This window comes from Sus scrofa, chromosome 4, assembly GCF_054392235.1.
Source record: "Sus scrofa isolate SSC_HxYL_T2T_F1_AM1 chromosome 4, Sscrofa_HxYL_maternal_Yorkshire_Landrace_v2.0, whole genome shotgun sequence".
Lineage (NCBI taxonomy): Eukaryota > Metazoa > Chordata > Mammalia > Artiodactyla > Suidae > Sus > Sus scrofa.
The window spans coordinates 33,124,030-33,141,978 of NC_139386.1; the positions used below are offsets into that span (position 1 = coordinate 33,124,030).

At 33.4% G+C, this 17,949-nt stretch overlaps 1 protein-coding gene across 50 annotated transcripts in view; it reads right to left on the minus strand.

Moving 5' to 3' along the window:
* The window catches only part of RIMS2 (regulating synaptic membrane exocytosis 2), a 617,675-nt gene that overhangs the window by 114,388 nt on the left and 485,338 nt on the right, over positions 1–17,949 (minus strand). For 16 of the 50 annotated variants that reach the window (XM_085021919.1, XM_085021923.1, XM_085021921.1 and 13 more), the window contains one exon: positions 10,076–10,210. The exons of the other annotated variants lie outside the window; for them this stretch is intronic. In XM_085021919.1, coding sequence (XP_084878045.1) covers positions 10,076–10,210 — 135 coding nt within the window. The remainder of the gene's footprint in view (positions 1–10,075; positions 10,211–17,949) is intronic. 50 annotated transcript variants of the gene reach the window in all.

Here is a 17,949-nt window from a genome sequence, read left to right on the forward strand (position 1 = left end):
AAATAATACATTTAGATATTTAATTGTATGTAGATATTGGGAAGCCTGAGGGAAGCCAGAAATTTGATAAGGCCATGTAGATATCTCAGAAGAGAAGACAAAATTTCCCAAATAGTTATCTAAATATATTTGGTTTTTGTTGGTTAAAGCAGAAGACTACTCCACATAGCCAATCAATAGAAAATGTAAAGATTATTTTTCTCATAATTACATTCTTTAGAAATTCTCAAAGATAAAATTTTCTTTCAAAAACACGTATTCCTACAAAAATTTAAAGTTCCATTACTCTAAAACTGCAAGCCTGTTTGAATGCATTGGATTATATCTGCAAAGTATAGAAAATATGCCAATATACATACCATCATGCTCATATATATATCACTTATATAATTTAAATATTAACACGTAGAGTGTGATCAATTTTGGATAAAGCTGACAAACTTGAACAAATAAATTTGAATGACTAGATCAAAAAAAAAAAAGGTGGCAAAGCTGTGACAAAGTATAGTTATTGCTGTTACTTACAATTATTGAATTACTCCAAATTCATGCAGTGCTTTATAATAAAATTTATTACAGTGTAAGAAAAGGTCTTTATCATTTAAAAAATAAATATGAGGAGTATATTATGACTCCCATTTATAGTTGTTAGACCAACAGAAAAAGGAAGGGTTTTTTTTTTATGAGATCTTACCTATCATTAAAAATAATAATGATTACTATTTTATAATTATAATATGCCAAACACATTTGTTTGAGACACACATTTGATCAGAGTCAAAATAAAACTGAAATCACTCTCTTTCACAGAAAATTAAATGGTATCTCCAAAATTCCAAAACTACTAGCTAAAAGTATCAAATTCAACCTAATTCACTATATAAAATCATACGAATCCTAAACCAATTAAAAATAATTACTTAATTTTGCATTTTAAAGAGTAGCTTTTATTAAAACCATTTTTAGAATCAAGTTAACTGTTTTCTATTTTCTAGAAATCCTAGTAAAGCTTAATTTAATTTCCCCTTGATCTCGGTAGTCATATTATAAAATATAGAAAACATAGTTTTTCACATGGGCAATGCCATTTATTTATATTTATTTAGCATTTCTATAATGTAACCCCACTCTTAGACAGTTAAAATCCATTACAGACGTCCTTTTGTATCTGTTAAGAACTTTATGGTATTATATACAACAATTCCATATAACATCCTATTATTTTGCTTGTTATCTGAGAAAAATGAGGCAAAGCTAAAGTTTGTTTCTAACACCTGTCTCTCTATTTACTCACCTAGATAATCATTAACGTGAATATTTTAGAAATGTAATATTCTGGTTAATCTGTTTGTATATCCATTATTAAAGAATGTTCTACAACATATGAGCAGTTTTCTAACTTAGAACAATACGAAGAATACAATTTATTCCTTTTTGATCCTTTGGAACTTTTAGTGTTGTTATTCAAACAATATACTATTTGAGGGGCAAATCAGTGGCCCATCCAGTGGATCTCGCCCACTGATACACTTTCTTTGTCTAGAAGAGTTGTTTACAAAGTCAATAGAAGAACTAAGCGTCTTGGCTTCCTAAGATATCAGATAAGGCAATACTGCCTATACGCCTATGTGACTAGTTGGAAGCTGAGTAGCATTTTCTCCTTCTAAGGGAGCACCTGTTCTCCAGATGGCCAGAGCTCCCAATGCTACTTTGCCCTTAAATCTGATTTTAATCACCTAACCTAGCTACTTGGTGCCTGTTAGGACTTTTGACTTTTAAGATCCTCAGACTGTTATTAGTACATTATAACTGCAGGAGTCATAGAAATTACACTTAATTAAGTCTAGAGAACATTCTGTGTAGGTTGCCTTTAAAAGAAATCTCAGTTATCTTGGTGTAAGTAGTTTCTGTGGTACTTAACACTGCTGGTAAAGCATGAGAGTAAAATGTAACTAATAAAAATTCTAGATAGCTTGTTGCTAGTTGGCTAATGCCAGAAACACTGAGCAATTGTTTCCACATTGTCAGGAGGAACAATGGAAGATTTTGTTCTAATAAAAGTAATTCAAACAATGTAAATCAACTATACTTCAAAGAACTTCAAAAAATGAAAAATATGGAGTTCCTGTCCTGGCTCTGCAGTAATGAACCCAACTAGTACCCATGAGGATGCAGGTTTGATCCTCGGCCTCACTCAGTGGGTAAAGGATCCAGTGTTGCTGTGAGATGTGATGTAGGTCGCAGACGTGGCTCAGATCTGAGATCTGGCGTTGCCATGGCTATGGTATAGGCCAGCAGCTGCAGCTCCAATTCAAAATCTAGCCTGGGAAATTTCATATGCCACAAGTGTGGTCCTAAAAACAAACAAACAAAAAATAAATAAAATATTAATAATAAAAAGTAATTCAAATTGTAAAGGAAGAAGTAAAACTGCCACTGTTTACAGATGACATAATATTTTACATAGAAAATAATAAATGCACCACCAGAAGACTACTAGAGCTCATCAATGAATTTGGTAAAGTTGCAAGATACAGAACTCTTGCATTTCTATACACTGACAACAAACCATCAGAAAGAGAAATAAAGCGAGAAATCTCAGTTACTTCTGTGTTAAAAGAATAAAATATCTAGGAATAAATCTACCTAAAGAGGTAAAAGACCTGTTCTTGGAAAACTATGCAACATTAATGAAGGAACTTGAAGAGACACAAAGAAATGGAAAGATTCACCATGTTTTTGGATTGGAGGAATTTAAATTGTTAAAATGATCATATTAGCTGAGGCAATCTGCAGATGCAATGCAATCCTTAATCAAAATACCAATGGCATTTTTCATAGAACTAGACCAAAAAATTTTAAATGTGTATGGAAAGGCAAAAGACCCCAAATAGCCCAAGCAATCCTGAGAAAGAAAAATGGAGCTGGAGGACTCAGGCTCCCTGACTTCAGACCATACCACAAAGCAATAGTCAAACCAAAACAGTAAGGTAGTGGCATAAAACCAGAAATATAGATCAATAGAATACGATAGAAAGTCCAGAAATAAACCCATGCACCTTTGGTCAACTAATCTATGACAAGGGAGGCAAGAATAAACAATGGGGAAAAGACAGTCTCTTCAATAAGTGGTACTAAGAAAACTGGTCAGCTTCATGAAAAAGAATTAAATTAGAACACTCTAACACCATACACAAAAATAAACTCAAAACGGATCAAAGATCTAAATGTAAGACTGGGTATTATAAAACTCTTTGAGGAAAACATAGGTTGAACATTCTCTGACATAAACCACAGCAGTATCTTCTCAGATCCACCTCCTAGAGTATGAAAATAATAAGAAAAATAAATGGAACCTAATTAAACTTAAATGTTTTGGCACATCAAAGGAAATGATAAACAAAATGAAGAGACAAATGTAGAATGGGAGAAAATATTTGCAAATGAAGTGACTGACAAGTGATTAATCTCCAAAATATATAAAAACCTCCTTCAGTTCAATTAAAAAAAAACTCAATCAAAAAATGGGCAGAAGATCTAAACAGACATTTCTCAAAAAAGACATACGGATGGCCAAAAACACACACACACACACACACACACACACACACACACACACACACACACAAAGATGCTTAACATTATTAATTATTAGAGATATGCAAATCAAATCTACTATGAAGTACTACCTCACACCAACAAGAATGGCCATTATCAAAAAATCTACAAATAAATGCTAGAGAGGGTACAGAGAAAAGGGAACTCTCTTACATTATTGGTAGGAATGTAAATTGCCACAACCACCATGGAAAATAGTATGGAGGTTCCTCAAAATACATAAAGTAGAACTATCACATTAACCAGCTATCCCACTCCAGGGCAGCTATCCAGAGAAAACCATAATCTGAAAAGATGCATGCACCCCAGTGTTTACTGCAGCACTATTTACAATAGCTATGCAATATAAATGTCCGTTTACAGAAGAAAGGATAAAGAAGATGTGGTACATTTATACAATGGAATATTACTCAGCCATAAAAAGAATGAAATAATGGCATGGGTGGACCGCGAAATTACCACAGTAAGTTAGGTTAGTCAGTGAAAGACAAACATCATGTGATATCATTTACATGTGGAATTTGAAAACAGGATACAAATGAACTTATTTGCAGAACAGAAATAGATGCATAAACTTTGAAAAATTTATGGCTACCAAAGGGAACAGGCAGGGGCAGGGAGGGAGGGATGGACTGGGGATTTGGGATTGGCACATGCACATTGAGGTATATGGAATGCTTGGTCAACAGGGATCTGCTGTATAGCACAGAGAACTATACCCAATATTCTGTGATGATACATATGGGAAAAGAATCTGAAACAGAATATGATGTGTGTATATACATAACTGAGTCACTTTGTTGTACAGCAGAAATGATCACAACCTTGTAAATCAACTATACTTCAATAAAACTTCAAAAATAAAAAAAAACATTCTCACATCATTTCCAAAAATAAACTAAAAATGAATTAAAAACCTAAATGTAACATTGGAAACCATAAAACTCATAGAGGAAAACAAGAAAACTCTTTGACAAAAATTGTAGCAATATATTTTTTTTTGATCAGTCCCCTAAAGAAAATAAAAGCAAAGATAAACAAATGGGACCTAATTAAACTTCAAAGCTTTTGCAAAGGAAACCATCTACAAAATTATAAGACAAAAACAAATAACCCAACTGAAAAATGGGTAGAAGACCTAAACAGACATTTCTCCAAAGAAGACATACAGCTGGCCAACAGGCATATGAAAAATGTTCAATATCACTACTTATTAGAGAAATGCAAATCAAACCTACACCTCACACCAGTCAGAATGGCCATCGTTAACAAGTCAAAAAATAAATGCTGAAAAGGTGTGAAGAAAAAGGTACCCTTCCTCTGCTGTTGGTAGGAATGTAAATTGGAACAACCACCAGGGAAAACAGTAAGGAGGTACCTCAGGAAACTAAATATAGAATTACCATACGACCCAGCAATCCCACTGCTGGGCATACATCCAGACAAAACTTTCATTGAAAAAGATACATGCACCCCTATGTTCATAGCAGCACTATTCACAACAGCCCAAGACATGGAAACAATCTAAATGTCCATCAACAGATGAATGGATTAAGAAGTCATGGTACATATATACAGTGGACTGTTATTCAACCATAAAAAAGACAAACTAATGCCATTTGCAGTTACATGGATGGATCTAGATACTTTCAAACTAAGTGAAATAAGCCAGAGAGAAAAAGAAAATTACCATATGACGTCATTTATTTGTGGAATCTAAAATATGGAACAGATGATTCTATCTAAAAATAACAAACAAAAAACAGAAATAGATCATGGCCAAGAAGTGCAGACTTGGGGCTTCTGGGGGGGGAATGGATGGGCATTTTTGGGGTTTGGGGAAGGCAAACTGTTATATGTGGAATGGATGGGCAATGGGATCCTACTGCACAGCACAGGGAAATGCATGTGATTAGGTCACTTTGTTGTACAACAGAATTTGCAACTATAATAATAATAATAAAATTTTTAAAAAGCCTAAGAATATAGGAGAAAATGTTTGCAAGTGATATGACTGATTAGGGGTTCAGAGTCAACATATGTAAACAGCTCATACAACTTAGAAAAAAAACACTTGATTAAAAAAATGGGCAGAGGTTCTGAGTAGATATTTTTCCAAAGAGGAAACTCAGACGGACAAGAGGCACATAAAAAGATGCTCAACAACACCTAATCATTAGGGAAATGTAAATCAAAACCACAATGAATATCTCCTAAGACCTGTTAAAATAGCTATCATGAAAAAAGAACACAAATAACAAATGTTGGTAAGGATATGAAGAAAAAGGAACTCTTCTACACTGTTGGTGGGCATTTAAATTGGTGCTGCCACTGTGGAAAATAGTGGAGGTTTCTCAAAAAAAAAAAAAAAAATAGAACTACCATATAACTGAGCAATTCCACTGCTGGCCTGGCTATATATCCTAAAAACAAAAACACTAGTTCACAAAGATACAGGCACCCCAATATTCATAGCAACACTATTTACAACTGGCAAGACATGGAAGCAACCTAAGAGGTGAATGGATAGAGAGGGATGAGGTATATTATACAATGGAATGAAATGGACTATTAGTCATAAATATTAGTCATGAAAAAGAATGAAATAATGCCATTTGCAGCAACATGGATGGAGTTGGAAGGTATTAGGCTAAGTGAAATAATCAGAGAAAGACAAATACCATATATCACTTATATGAGAAATCTAAAAAATACAAGAAACTAGTGAACATAACAAAAAAGAAGCAGATTCACAGATATAGAGAACAAACCAGCAGTTACCAGTGGGTAGAAGAAAGGGGGCAGGGGCAGAATAGGGGTAGAAGATTAAGAAGTACAAACTTTTACATATAAAATAAGCTACACAAACCTAATCGAAAAATGGGCAGAATACCTAAATAGACATTTCTCCAAAGAAGATATACATATGGCCTACAGGCACATGAAAAATGCTCAACATCACTAATTATTAGAGAAACGCAAATCAAAATTACAGTGGGGTGCCACCTCATACTGGTCAGAATAGCTATTATTAATAAGACTAAAAATAACAAATGCTGGAGAGGGTGTGGAGAAAGGGAACCTTCCTACACTGTTGGTGGGAATGTAAATTGCTACAACTACTATGGAAAATCATATGGAGGTTCCTCAGAAAACTATGTCTAGAACTACAATATGATCCAGCAATCCCACTCTTGGGCATATATCCAGAGAAAACTTTCATTCAAAAAGACACAGCACCCTATGTTCATTACAGCACTATTCACAATAGCCAAGACATGGAAAAAACTTAAATGTCTATTGACAGATGACTGGATGAAGATGTGGTATGTACACAATGGAATAATACTCAGCCATAAAAAGAACAAAATAATGCCATCTGCAGCAACATGGATGCAACTAGAGATTCTCATATTAAGTGAAGTAAGTCAGAAAGAGAAATACAAATACCATATGATATCACTTACATGTGGAATATAAAATACGGCACAGATGAACCTATCCACAGAACAGAAACAGACTCATAGACATGGAGAGCAGACTTGTGGTTTCCAAAGGGAGAGGGAGGGAGTTTGCAGTTAGTAATTGCAAACTATTACATTAGAATGGATAAGCAGAAGTTCCTGTCATGGCTCAGTGGTAATGAACCTGGATAGTATCCACAAAGATATGTGTTCGACCCCTGGTCTCACTCAGTGGGTTAAGAATCTGGCATTGCTGTGAGCAGTGGCATAGGTCATAGACGTGGCTCGGATCCCGCATTGCTGTGGCTGTGATGTGGGCCTGTGGGCTGGCAGCTGCAGCTCCAATTCAATCCCTAGCCGAGGAACTTCAATATGCCACAAATGCAGTCCTAAAAAGCAAAAAAAAAAAAAAAAAAAAAAGAGAGAGAGAATGACTAAGCTGTGAGGTCCTGCTGTACAGCACAGGAAACTATGTGCAATCACTTGTGATGGAACATGATGGAAGATAATTTGAGAAAAAGAATGTGTGTGTATGTATATATATATATATATGCATGACTGGGTCACTTTGCTGTACAGCAGAAATTGACAGAACACTGTAAATCAACTATAATAAAATTTTAAAAAGGTACATAGACATATTATACAACAAGGGGAATATATCCAATATTTGATAATAACTATAAATGGAGTATAGCTTTAAAAATTGTAAATCACTATATTTTACATAACTTCTGTAACTTCTATAATATTGTACATCAACTACAAATTCAACAAAAAAAGTAAAAAGAAATGGATAAATTAAAAAAAGAAACAAGTGGCAGTTGTTACTCCTATGCAATTTATTTTGTTAAAAGTTTGAGAAATTTAATCACCATTATTTACATTGTATTTTAGGATCATGACTAATTAAATGAAAATTTAAATTAATTTATAATCTTAGCTTCAGAGAGCTACTATTATATTTTGTCATTGTAGAATAATTATTATAAACTATTACATAGTAATATTGAGATAATATATCTAGTTAATATTAAGATAAATAGCTAGTTATTTTCAATTCATAAAAACTACTGAGTCACAGCTGTTAATAGTTTAAAAATCTGCAATCTTTCAATACAAGTTTAAAAAGCTTAAATGTTTTTCTTAGAAATTCATGTAAATGAACATTTTAAATAATTGAAAAAAGAAAAAACCAAAATTGAACAATAAAAGCATTGTAGGAATACTAATTTTTAGTCTATCATTCTCCAAAGCAACTCTGCTGATGATTAGGCCATGGATATCTAATCCATCAGTTCAGAAAATGGAATTGTCAGATTTTTCTAAATAAAGGAGTTGGTTCTGGAGTCTTATGCTAGCTAATAAGAATATTATCTATTAATATTTATGAGAAAATTTCTAAAGATTTAAATACTACTGATGATTAGATTTGACTTTACGCAAAAGACTGGTAAAATGTTTCATAGCACAATTTATATACTTCTTAAGTAAAATATATTAACTACCCTCAGTATCTTTCTGTACTTTCTTCATTTTTCATCTTCATTTTCCTGGGTTTTGTTGTTGTTGTTGTTCCCACTGTGGCATATGGAAGTTCCCAGGGCCAGAGATGGTATCTGAGCCACAGCTGTGGGTCTATGCCACAGCTGCAGCAATGCTGGATCTTTAACACACCGTGCCTGGCCGGGAATTGAACCCATGTCTCAGCAGCGACGTTTCCCACCACAGAGTCAGCATCAGATCCTTAACCTTCTGTACCACAGCAGGAACTCCCTTGTTTTGTTTTGTTTTGTTTTTAATATCATTCTTACAAATTTATAATGTTTTTAAATTGTGTTAAGATGTAAATTTTCACACTTTGAGATATCTACAATCTTTCAATAGAAGATGTATGATGTATAAAGATTTAATATTAAATCTTGCAGTAACCTTAAATGGAGAAGCAATTTGTACACAGTGAGTTGAACTGCAGGTATAAATGTAGTAGAGATAAATGGAACATGACAAAACTTTATTCTAGGGGAAAATACTATTTTAAATGCCAAAATATAATTTCTCTTAGGTATGTGTTATTTTTGTTTTAAAGGTAAGTAATAATTTTAAAACAATAGTAAGAATATACTATACACACTTGTAGAACTTGAAAATTACTTTCCATGTAGAAATAAAATTTGACATAAACTAGGAATTCTAATAGTAGAGCAATGTATTTGCTAGAGACAAATTAAGATACGTCTAATTTTATTTGAAATTAACTAGATGCATTATCTCAGAATATTACTACATAGGAGTTTATAATAATTATTCTGCAATAACAAAATATAATAATAGCACTGAAATTATCTTATAATGAAACCTTTTTTTGCATTTTAGGAATTATTTCCTCTTATACAAAATGTAAGAAGGATCTACCTTATTCTGAATTGTCATCTGGCATAGTGTTACAGGCAAGTTTTTATGAAATATGCAGATCTAAAAAGCTTAAAAAGTGAGAATTTTATAAATTTATTTTCCATCCCCTTCTTTTTCTTTATTTCTCTCTTTTTTCTTTTCCATTATGGTTTATTATTGAATATTGAACATAGTTCCCTATGCTATACAATAGGACCTTGTTTTTTATCCATTCTGTGTACATAGCTTGCATCTGCTAGTCGCAAACTCCCAATCCATCCCTCCTCTGTCCTTTTCTTTCTTTTCAGTCCCTATTATATATCAAATGCTCATCATGTGCCAGGAATGGTGTTAAGATTTTTAAGGATATAATCTCAGTGAATTTTGATGGGAACCCTGAGAGAAAATTACTGTTATTATCCCCAATATAAAGGTAAGAAAATGGTTTTTATTTGTCCACATTTATATTATTAGGATTCAATTCACTTTGAATCCAGAGCTAACTTTTAACCATCACACTATATTATCTCATGTACATTTTTGGAGGACTTAGGTATTACCTATTATAATTCTAAAACATTTTTTTGGATGATGCTTACTATGAGTCAGTGTAACATGGCATCAAGTTCTTATTCACAATCTTGTAAAGGAAGCCAGCTGAATCCCCGATGTGCCAGACTGGAAAGTTAAGTCTCCATACATGACAGGTGCACCATGTAGAGTAGTAATTCATACTCCATAATAAACAGAAATAGTAAAATAAAGTTGGTGTTGATTTTTAGCATCCTGAAAATATGCAGTTGTCTTCGGATAACTTTAGTATTAAGTGCTACATATCATCTATTCAAAGTATTTTGATAGAAAGTCTCAGATGACTAATTCACAAAGTTTTAAATTTTTGCCACCCCCAAATGATAGTCATTCTCTCATCTTGGTACCTTTCAATAGGATTTAAAATTTATTTTACACTATAAATTTGGGACATATTAAATTGGTACGAATTTGTCTAATCTTTAAATACTGTCTAATAGAGACTTTTGTTATCTTTTCTTGTATGTTTTTCTCCCATTCGTGTGAGACTTTACACAGAATTTTTACATATAAAATAATGACTATCATCCACCACATTTCAAATCAGTAAACCAACCAAACAACTCAATCTTTGCTAAGTGGAATACACTGTGTGTCATAAAATGAACTCCTCTAAAGCAAATTCCACTGACTTCTGAAATAAATAGGTTTCTTTCCATTGGGAAAAAAATGACCTCTTTGGGTATTTAAAAACTTCTGTCAAAGAAGATTGAGATGAGCATGTTGGGTATCTCATTATGCCAGAAGCTCTTCATACTTCTTTTGCTTCTTTATTACAATCTCATTTATTCATACATTTATACACAAACTTTTATTGAGTGCCTACTATGTGTGAGGTATTGTAGATACTGAGAGGTAGGACAACAAAAACATGAAAATGACAAATGATATCCTCAAAAAGCTAACTAATAGCCAACAATGGTAGATTAAATGTATACATAATTAACAATACTGCAGGGAGAAAAATGAGCACTATAAGAAAAACTATTACTGTAAAAAAGTATTGGATGAATTGTGAAGGAAGAGGAGAGGTGTCTATTGTGTGAATTTGTATTTGAGTGTTGAAGGATGGGCATCTAACATAATATAATAATAATAGTAATAATAATAATACTCATGCATGGGAACTGTTTGACTTTAAACTGGATCTTATTTTTATTATTTCTATAAAAATAAAACTTTATGCTACAAAGTCAATCAAATTGTTTAAGACTCTAAAAATTTTTGTAAGATGTAGGAGTAATTTTTAATTAACAGTGGTCTCCAATTTCATGTCGAATAGAGATGTGGTATTGAAGTATAAATATTTTGAGTTAGCTGAAAGGGTCTTTCTGAAATGTGTTGACACCAGCAGCAAAGCAAAAGCCAGGTGGCGCTATTACAAAGCTATAACCTTAGCACTCTTTCCTAACCCTTCTTACTTACTAACCATCTTAAATAAAACCTGGTGTTTTCTTGAACATACTGCTTCCCCTGAAATCTTGTCTAGTGACAAATACTTATCCTTCTTCCATAGTTGTCATATTTCTAGCTACTGGCTACTTTCAAAAAATGTATTTCTCTTTTACTTTATTTAAAAGTTTAAATTTCTTTGCATCTTATAACTTCTGTCTATGCCAGTATATACTAATCCTTTTTTTCCTTCCTTCCTGTCATCTATGACCTCATAGTCACTGCATCATTCACTAAAGTCTTTAGAAGCTGGCTTAGACTTCTTTCAAATTCCCAAATTCTCATAATCATATGAAACATAAATATTCATTAAGAAGACCTAGATTTATGCCCCAGAATTCCAAAACTCATATATCTGCAGTTACCTTCATATTTATTCTTTTCCTCCACTCTTCTACTAACCCCAATGATTATGCCTTAGAATTTGTCAATTGAAAAAGTAGCTCCACCTCATAATCTTAAGTTTCAATGACATACTCTATCTAAAACCTCTTACTTTCTCAGCATCCTAAACTCGCTTTTTGATCACATGATCTGGTTTTCCAGTTCTTGGAGTTTCCCTATGTTGTCCTAGTCTATTAGTTGCCATCTGGACTTTTCCTTCTTGTATAACACTGACATTTACATAAGCACTCTCAATTGCTTTCCACTGCTTTTTTTCAACAACCTCATCCATCAAAACTCCCACTTCTCTACAAATGCTACAATTTGATTTCTGTTTTGGCACATGGATGGGCTCAGTGCTGCTGGAAAAGATCACACTACTCTCCCACGTTGCTATCTCTTAAAACTACTGGATCTGCAGAACTATTCATCAACTTTTTAATTTGCCTTTGGTAAGGTACTTTTCCCATTTTTCTTTTGTGATTTTTCCAAGTCTTCAAATTAAATATCAAATTCGACTTTCAAACTCATATTCTGGCCTCTTAGGTGCTTGAGAACATTAGAGCCATCAGGCAGTGACAGCAACTTCCCAACTCTGTCTAATAATTGATCTATTTTATCATCTGTCTTTCTTCTGGTTTGAGCCAATCCATCCACCTATGCTTCTAACCCAAACCCCTCCTCTGTCTCCAGGTTCTTACTCTAGTTGCTGTGCCTTCTCAGTATTCTATCTTCAAATGCTCTTTCTCTTCAGACTACATATATGATCAAATCTCAAATTTCTCATTTTCAGTGATCCAAAATGAAGACTGCAAGTCACGTTGCACTCAAATTTACCACACATGGAGAATAACATAGTGGAGAATCAACACTTAACTCAGTAATTTTCCTAAATCTTTATGAAAATATCTTATTTACTTATTAATGGAGGAATATATATGTAACATATATTCCTCTATCTGCATCCCTCTATCTCTTTATCTATACCTACAGTGAAAGAGAGAGTGAGCTAGTACACTGTTTTAGTTCAACAATTATATTTATGTGAAAAGGGTAAGTTTTAGGGTGCAACAAATGGGAAAAGAAAACTGTCATCTTTTTTTGAGAATAAGGTCTGTGTTTTATTCATCGTCAGCACCCTGGTAATGTTAAAAATGTGTGCCAGAATTAACAAGAGGGCAACAAACATTTTAGGGAATGGTGGCTCTTAAGGAATATTGGACTAGACAAAAGACATGCTTGAAAAACCTAACCCCAAACAAAATATTTTGTTTGCATTTATCACCACTATACTAATAATATTTACTGAAGAAGCAACATAGATCACAGATTTCCTTCTTTTTGCAGACACCCTTTGAACATTTTAAAAGATGTAATTCACATACTATAAAATTTATCTTTTAAAAGTATACAATTTACAAATGAACAACTTCAGAGAAATTGGCTACTCATTTTTTTATGCTATTAGCACAATGAGCTCAGATATATGGGATATTAATTTTAAAAGATAAGATTTTCCTACTCCATGAGAGATAATAGCTTAAACTATGGAAGTGGAAATTGGGTTATGGAGAAATGGACATATTTTAGAGAAAATTAAGCATTAGAATCAATAGGATTTGGTGATAGGAGGGAGGGAATTGTGCTCAGTAGAGAAGGACTAGTAGAGAGTGAGGACCAGGTTCCTGGTTTGGGCAAGTGTGAGAATGAGAGAGAGAGTAAAAAGGAGGAGCAGGTTATTAAGTTTGGTTGCCTACTTGGTAAGGGGTATGATGAATTAAATTTTACTTGCTGAATTTCATACATCCCAGAACAGACAAGTAGATGGCCAGAACAGGACTGGATAGATCTGGCAGGTGATTAAGAAAGAGACCTGGACTGGAAATATAGACTTGGAAGCCATCAATATACAGATGTTCCTGGGAGCCATGGAATAGAAAACACCATCAAGAGAGACCATGTAAAGAAAAGAGGAAATTGATTGCATTTCTATATACTAACAATGAAAGATCAGAAAGGGAAATTAGGGAATCCATTCTATTTACCATCACATCAAAAAGAATAAAATACCTAGGAATAAATCTGCCTAAAGAGACAAAAGACTTATATCTGAAAACTGTAAGACACTGATGAAAGAAATCAAAGAAGATACAAATAGATGGAAAGATACACCATGCTTTTGGATTGTAAGAATTAATATAGTCAAAAATGAGAGCACAACCTAGGGCAATCTACAGATTCAATGCAATCCCTATCAAATTACCAACGACATTCTTTACAGAACTGGAAGAGCATATTTTAAAATTTGTATGGAAACACAAAAGACCTTGAATAGCCAAAGCACTATTTAAAAGAAAAAAACGGAACTGGGGGAATCAGACTCCCTGACTTCAGACTCTACTACAAAGATACAGTTATCAAAACAGTATGGCACTGGCACAAAAACAGAAATATAGATCAATGGGACAGGAGAGAAAGCCTAGAAATAAACCCGAGTACCTATGGTTAACTAATCTATGACAAAGAAGGTAAGAACATATAGTGGGAGAAAGATACTTTCTTCATTAAATGGTGCTGGGAAAACTGGACAACTGCATGTAAGGGAATGAAATTAGAACATTTTCTAACACCATACAAAAAAAATAAACTCAAAATGGATTAAAGACCTAAATGTAAGGCCAGATACTATAAAACTACCAGAGGAAAGCACAGGCAGAACACTCTTTGACATAAATCACACCAACATCTTGTTTGACCTACTTCCTAGAATAAAGACAAAAAAACCCCCATAAACCAATGGGACCTAATTAAACTCAAATGCTTCTGCACAGCAAAGAAAACCATTAAAGAAATGAAAGGAAAACCCACAGAATGGGAGAAAATCTTTGCAAATGACTCAACTGACACTGATTTAATCTCCAAAATATGCCAACAACTTATACAACTCAACAACCAAAAAAGCAAACAACCCAAATGAAAAACAGAAGACCTAAAGAGACATTTCTCCAAAGAAGACATACAGATGGCAGCAGGCACATGAAAAAAATGCTCAGCATCACTAATTATTAGAGAAATGCAAATCAAAACTACAATGAGGTGCCACCTCACAGCAGGTAGAATGGCTATCATTAACAAGTCAACAAACAGCAAATGCTACAGAGGACGTGGAGAAAAGTGAATACTTCTTCACTGTTGGTGGGAATGTAAATTGGTACAACCACTATGGAAAACAGTATTGATATACCTCAGAAAACTAAATATAGAACTACCATATGATCCAGCAATCCCACTCTTGGACATATATCTGAACAAAACTTTCATTCAAAAAGATATATATATATATATATGTTCATTACAGCACTATTCACAATAGCCAAGACATGGAAACATCTTAAATGTCTGTTGAGAGTTGAATGGATTAAGAAGATGTGGTACATATAAATGATGGAATACTATGCATCCATTAAAAAGCACAAAATAATGTCATCTGCAGCAACACAGATGGAACTAAAGACTCTCATACTGAGTGAAGTAACTCAGAAAGAGAAAGACAGACATCATATGGTATCACTTACATGTGGAGTCTAAAATATGGCATAAATGATCTATCTATAAAACAAAAACAGATCATGGACATGGAGGACAGACTTTGTTTGCCAAGGGGAAGGGGAAGGGAGTGGGATGGATTGGGAGTTTGGGGTTAGTAGATGCAAACTATTGTATTTGGAGTGGATAAGCAATGAGATCCTGCTGTATAGCACAGGGAACTATATTCAATCACTGTGATGGAACATGAGGGAGGATAATGTGAAAAACAAATGTATATAAATATGTATAACTGGGTCACTTTGCTGCACAGTAGAAACTGACAGAACACTGTAAATCAACTACAATAAAAAAATAAAAAACTTAAAAAAAAAGAGGTCCTGGGATGGGATTCTGGAAGATATCAACATGGATGGGGTTGTTGCTCACAGAGAAGATAGAGGTGACCAGAGAGATGGGTAGAGGACTAAAGGAGTATACAATCCCAAGACCTCAGAGAAAAAAAGCATTTCAAGAGAAAGAGAGTGTAATCGGTTTGATTTCGAAAGGTTGGAATAATACAATATGAAAACTATTAAGAGTTGGAATGATACAATATGAAAACTATTAAGACCTCAGAGAAAAAAAGCATTTCAAGACAAAGAGAGTGTAATCGGGTTGAATTTGAAAGGTTGGAATGATACAATATGAAAACTATGTAATTTGAGGTAGCTTTTTAAAGAAGTTACTCATACAACTGTAATGAAATAGAGGTAAAGAGAAGCCTCAAAAAAGAAGCAAAAGTAAAAATGTCAATTATTATATATAATATAATGATTTTAATACACTGTAGTTCAAGAGTTGAATGAAATTATCATGTCTTTGGCTATGAACTTGAACTTCCTGGTAGACTAGATAAAGAGAACACACAATGGGCTATATTGTTTTGTTTTGTTTAGCAGATACATCTACTCTTTAAGAGAGCTACTCATAAAATTTTAAAAGGAGGTTTTACATAGACTGTTCTAAAATGTATGAGTGACACGGGAGACAATATCTTCAAAAATGCTCTTAGAACTAATGCAAAGTAATTCTGCTTGGCTGTTTCTTTTAAGAAATTTTCATGGGCATTTCTATTTAACACTGTAGTGATGGTTTTAGCCAGGTAAATTAGAAGACATTCAAATAGGAAAGGAGCAGGTAAAACTATTTTTATTCACAGATGACATGATCTCATATAGCATATCCTAATGAGTTAACTAAAAACTTTTAGAGCTAATAAATGAATATAGCATGGTTGGAAAAAATAAATTTCTATATACTAGCAATGATCAGTCCCAAAATGAAATTAGTACAAGAATTTCATTTACAATAGCATCAAAAAAATTTAAAAAACCTTAGACTAAATTTAACAAAAGAAGTATAAGATATGTATACTGAAAACTATGAAATATCATTGAAAGATAGTATACATAAATAAATGGGTATCTTGTGCTTTTGGATTGGAAAAGATGGCAACATTTTTAAGATGGCAACTAACCCTAAATTGGTTAACTAAACACAATCCCAGTCAAAATCCCAGCCACCTCTCCCCTGCCCCAAACTGAGGAGCTGATCTTGGGATTCATTAGGAAATACTAGTATCCCCAAAGGGAGGAAAGATAGCATCATAACCACTTGGGGGTGTGTTTGTGTTAAAAATGCAAATTTCTGGGCTCTAACAGGATCAAAATTCTAAGAGTTATATAGTCAATTGTTTTTAAAAGGTTCCCTTTTCATGGACAATCATAAAACAGAGAGCCATTACTTGGGCTTATAAGATTTTCAGTGGTATTAACTAGGAGATAGCTTCAATGAGAAAGGGAAAAGACAAGTTATTAGTAATAAATCAGCAAAACAGCATAATCTATCAGTATGCCCTCTGGGATGAGTCAGTACTGAGACACACTTTCATAAAAAAACAACAAAAACTCTATCTGATCAATTTACAAATGGTTACCCAAATTTTGGAAACAATTGCCAAATAAGAGAAACGTATGTTGAGCTGTTTGTTCTACTGGTGGTTAGTCACAGACCCAATTATTTCTTAACTTCATGATGATAAAGACAAATCACCAGTGTAACAGAAGATGCTTCTTCCTTGTTTGCTGTGTACTAACTACATTCACTGAAACTATGAGAGGGAGTGTGAATTATTGATTCCTCTATTTGACAAGCAAAAAAAAAAAAAAAAAAAAAAACCCAGGCAAAGTGGGTAGGTACATGTGAGAGAGTCAGACAATCAGACAATTATTTTCATGAGACATACTGTTTCCCTTTATAAGAGCTATAACATAGATGCAAATATGCAGTACATACCATGTTTTATTACATAGGCAGTACAATGTGTTATCATATTTTAACTCTGATCTGTAACTCTCTATGTAATTTTTTGCCATCTTATGGAATATATGTTCCCTAGAGACATCAGCTTGGTCCCCTGTAGTTTACAGTTCTGGAAGTATTATATAATTACTTAAGC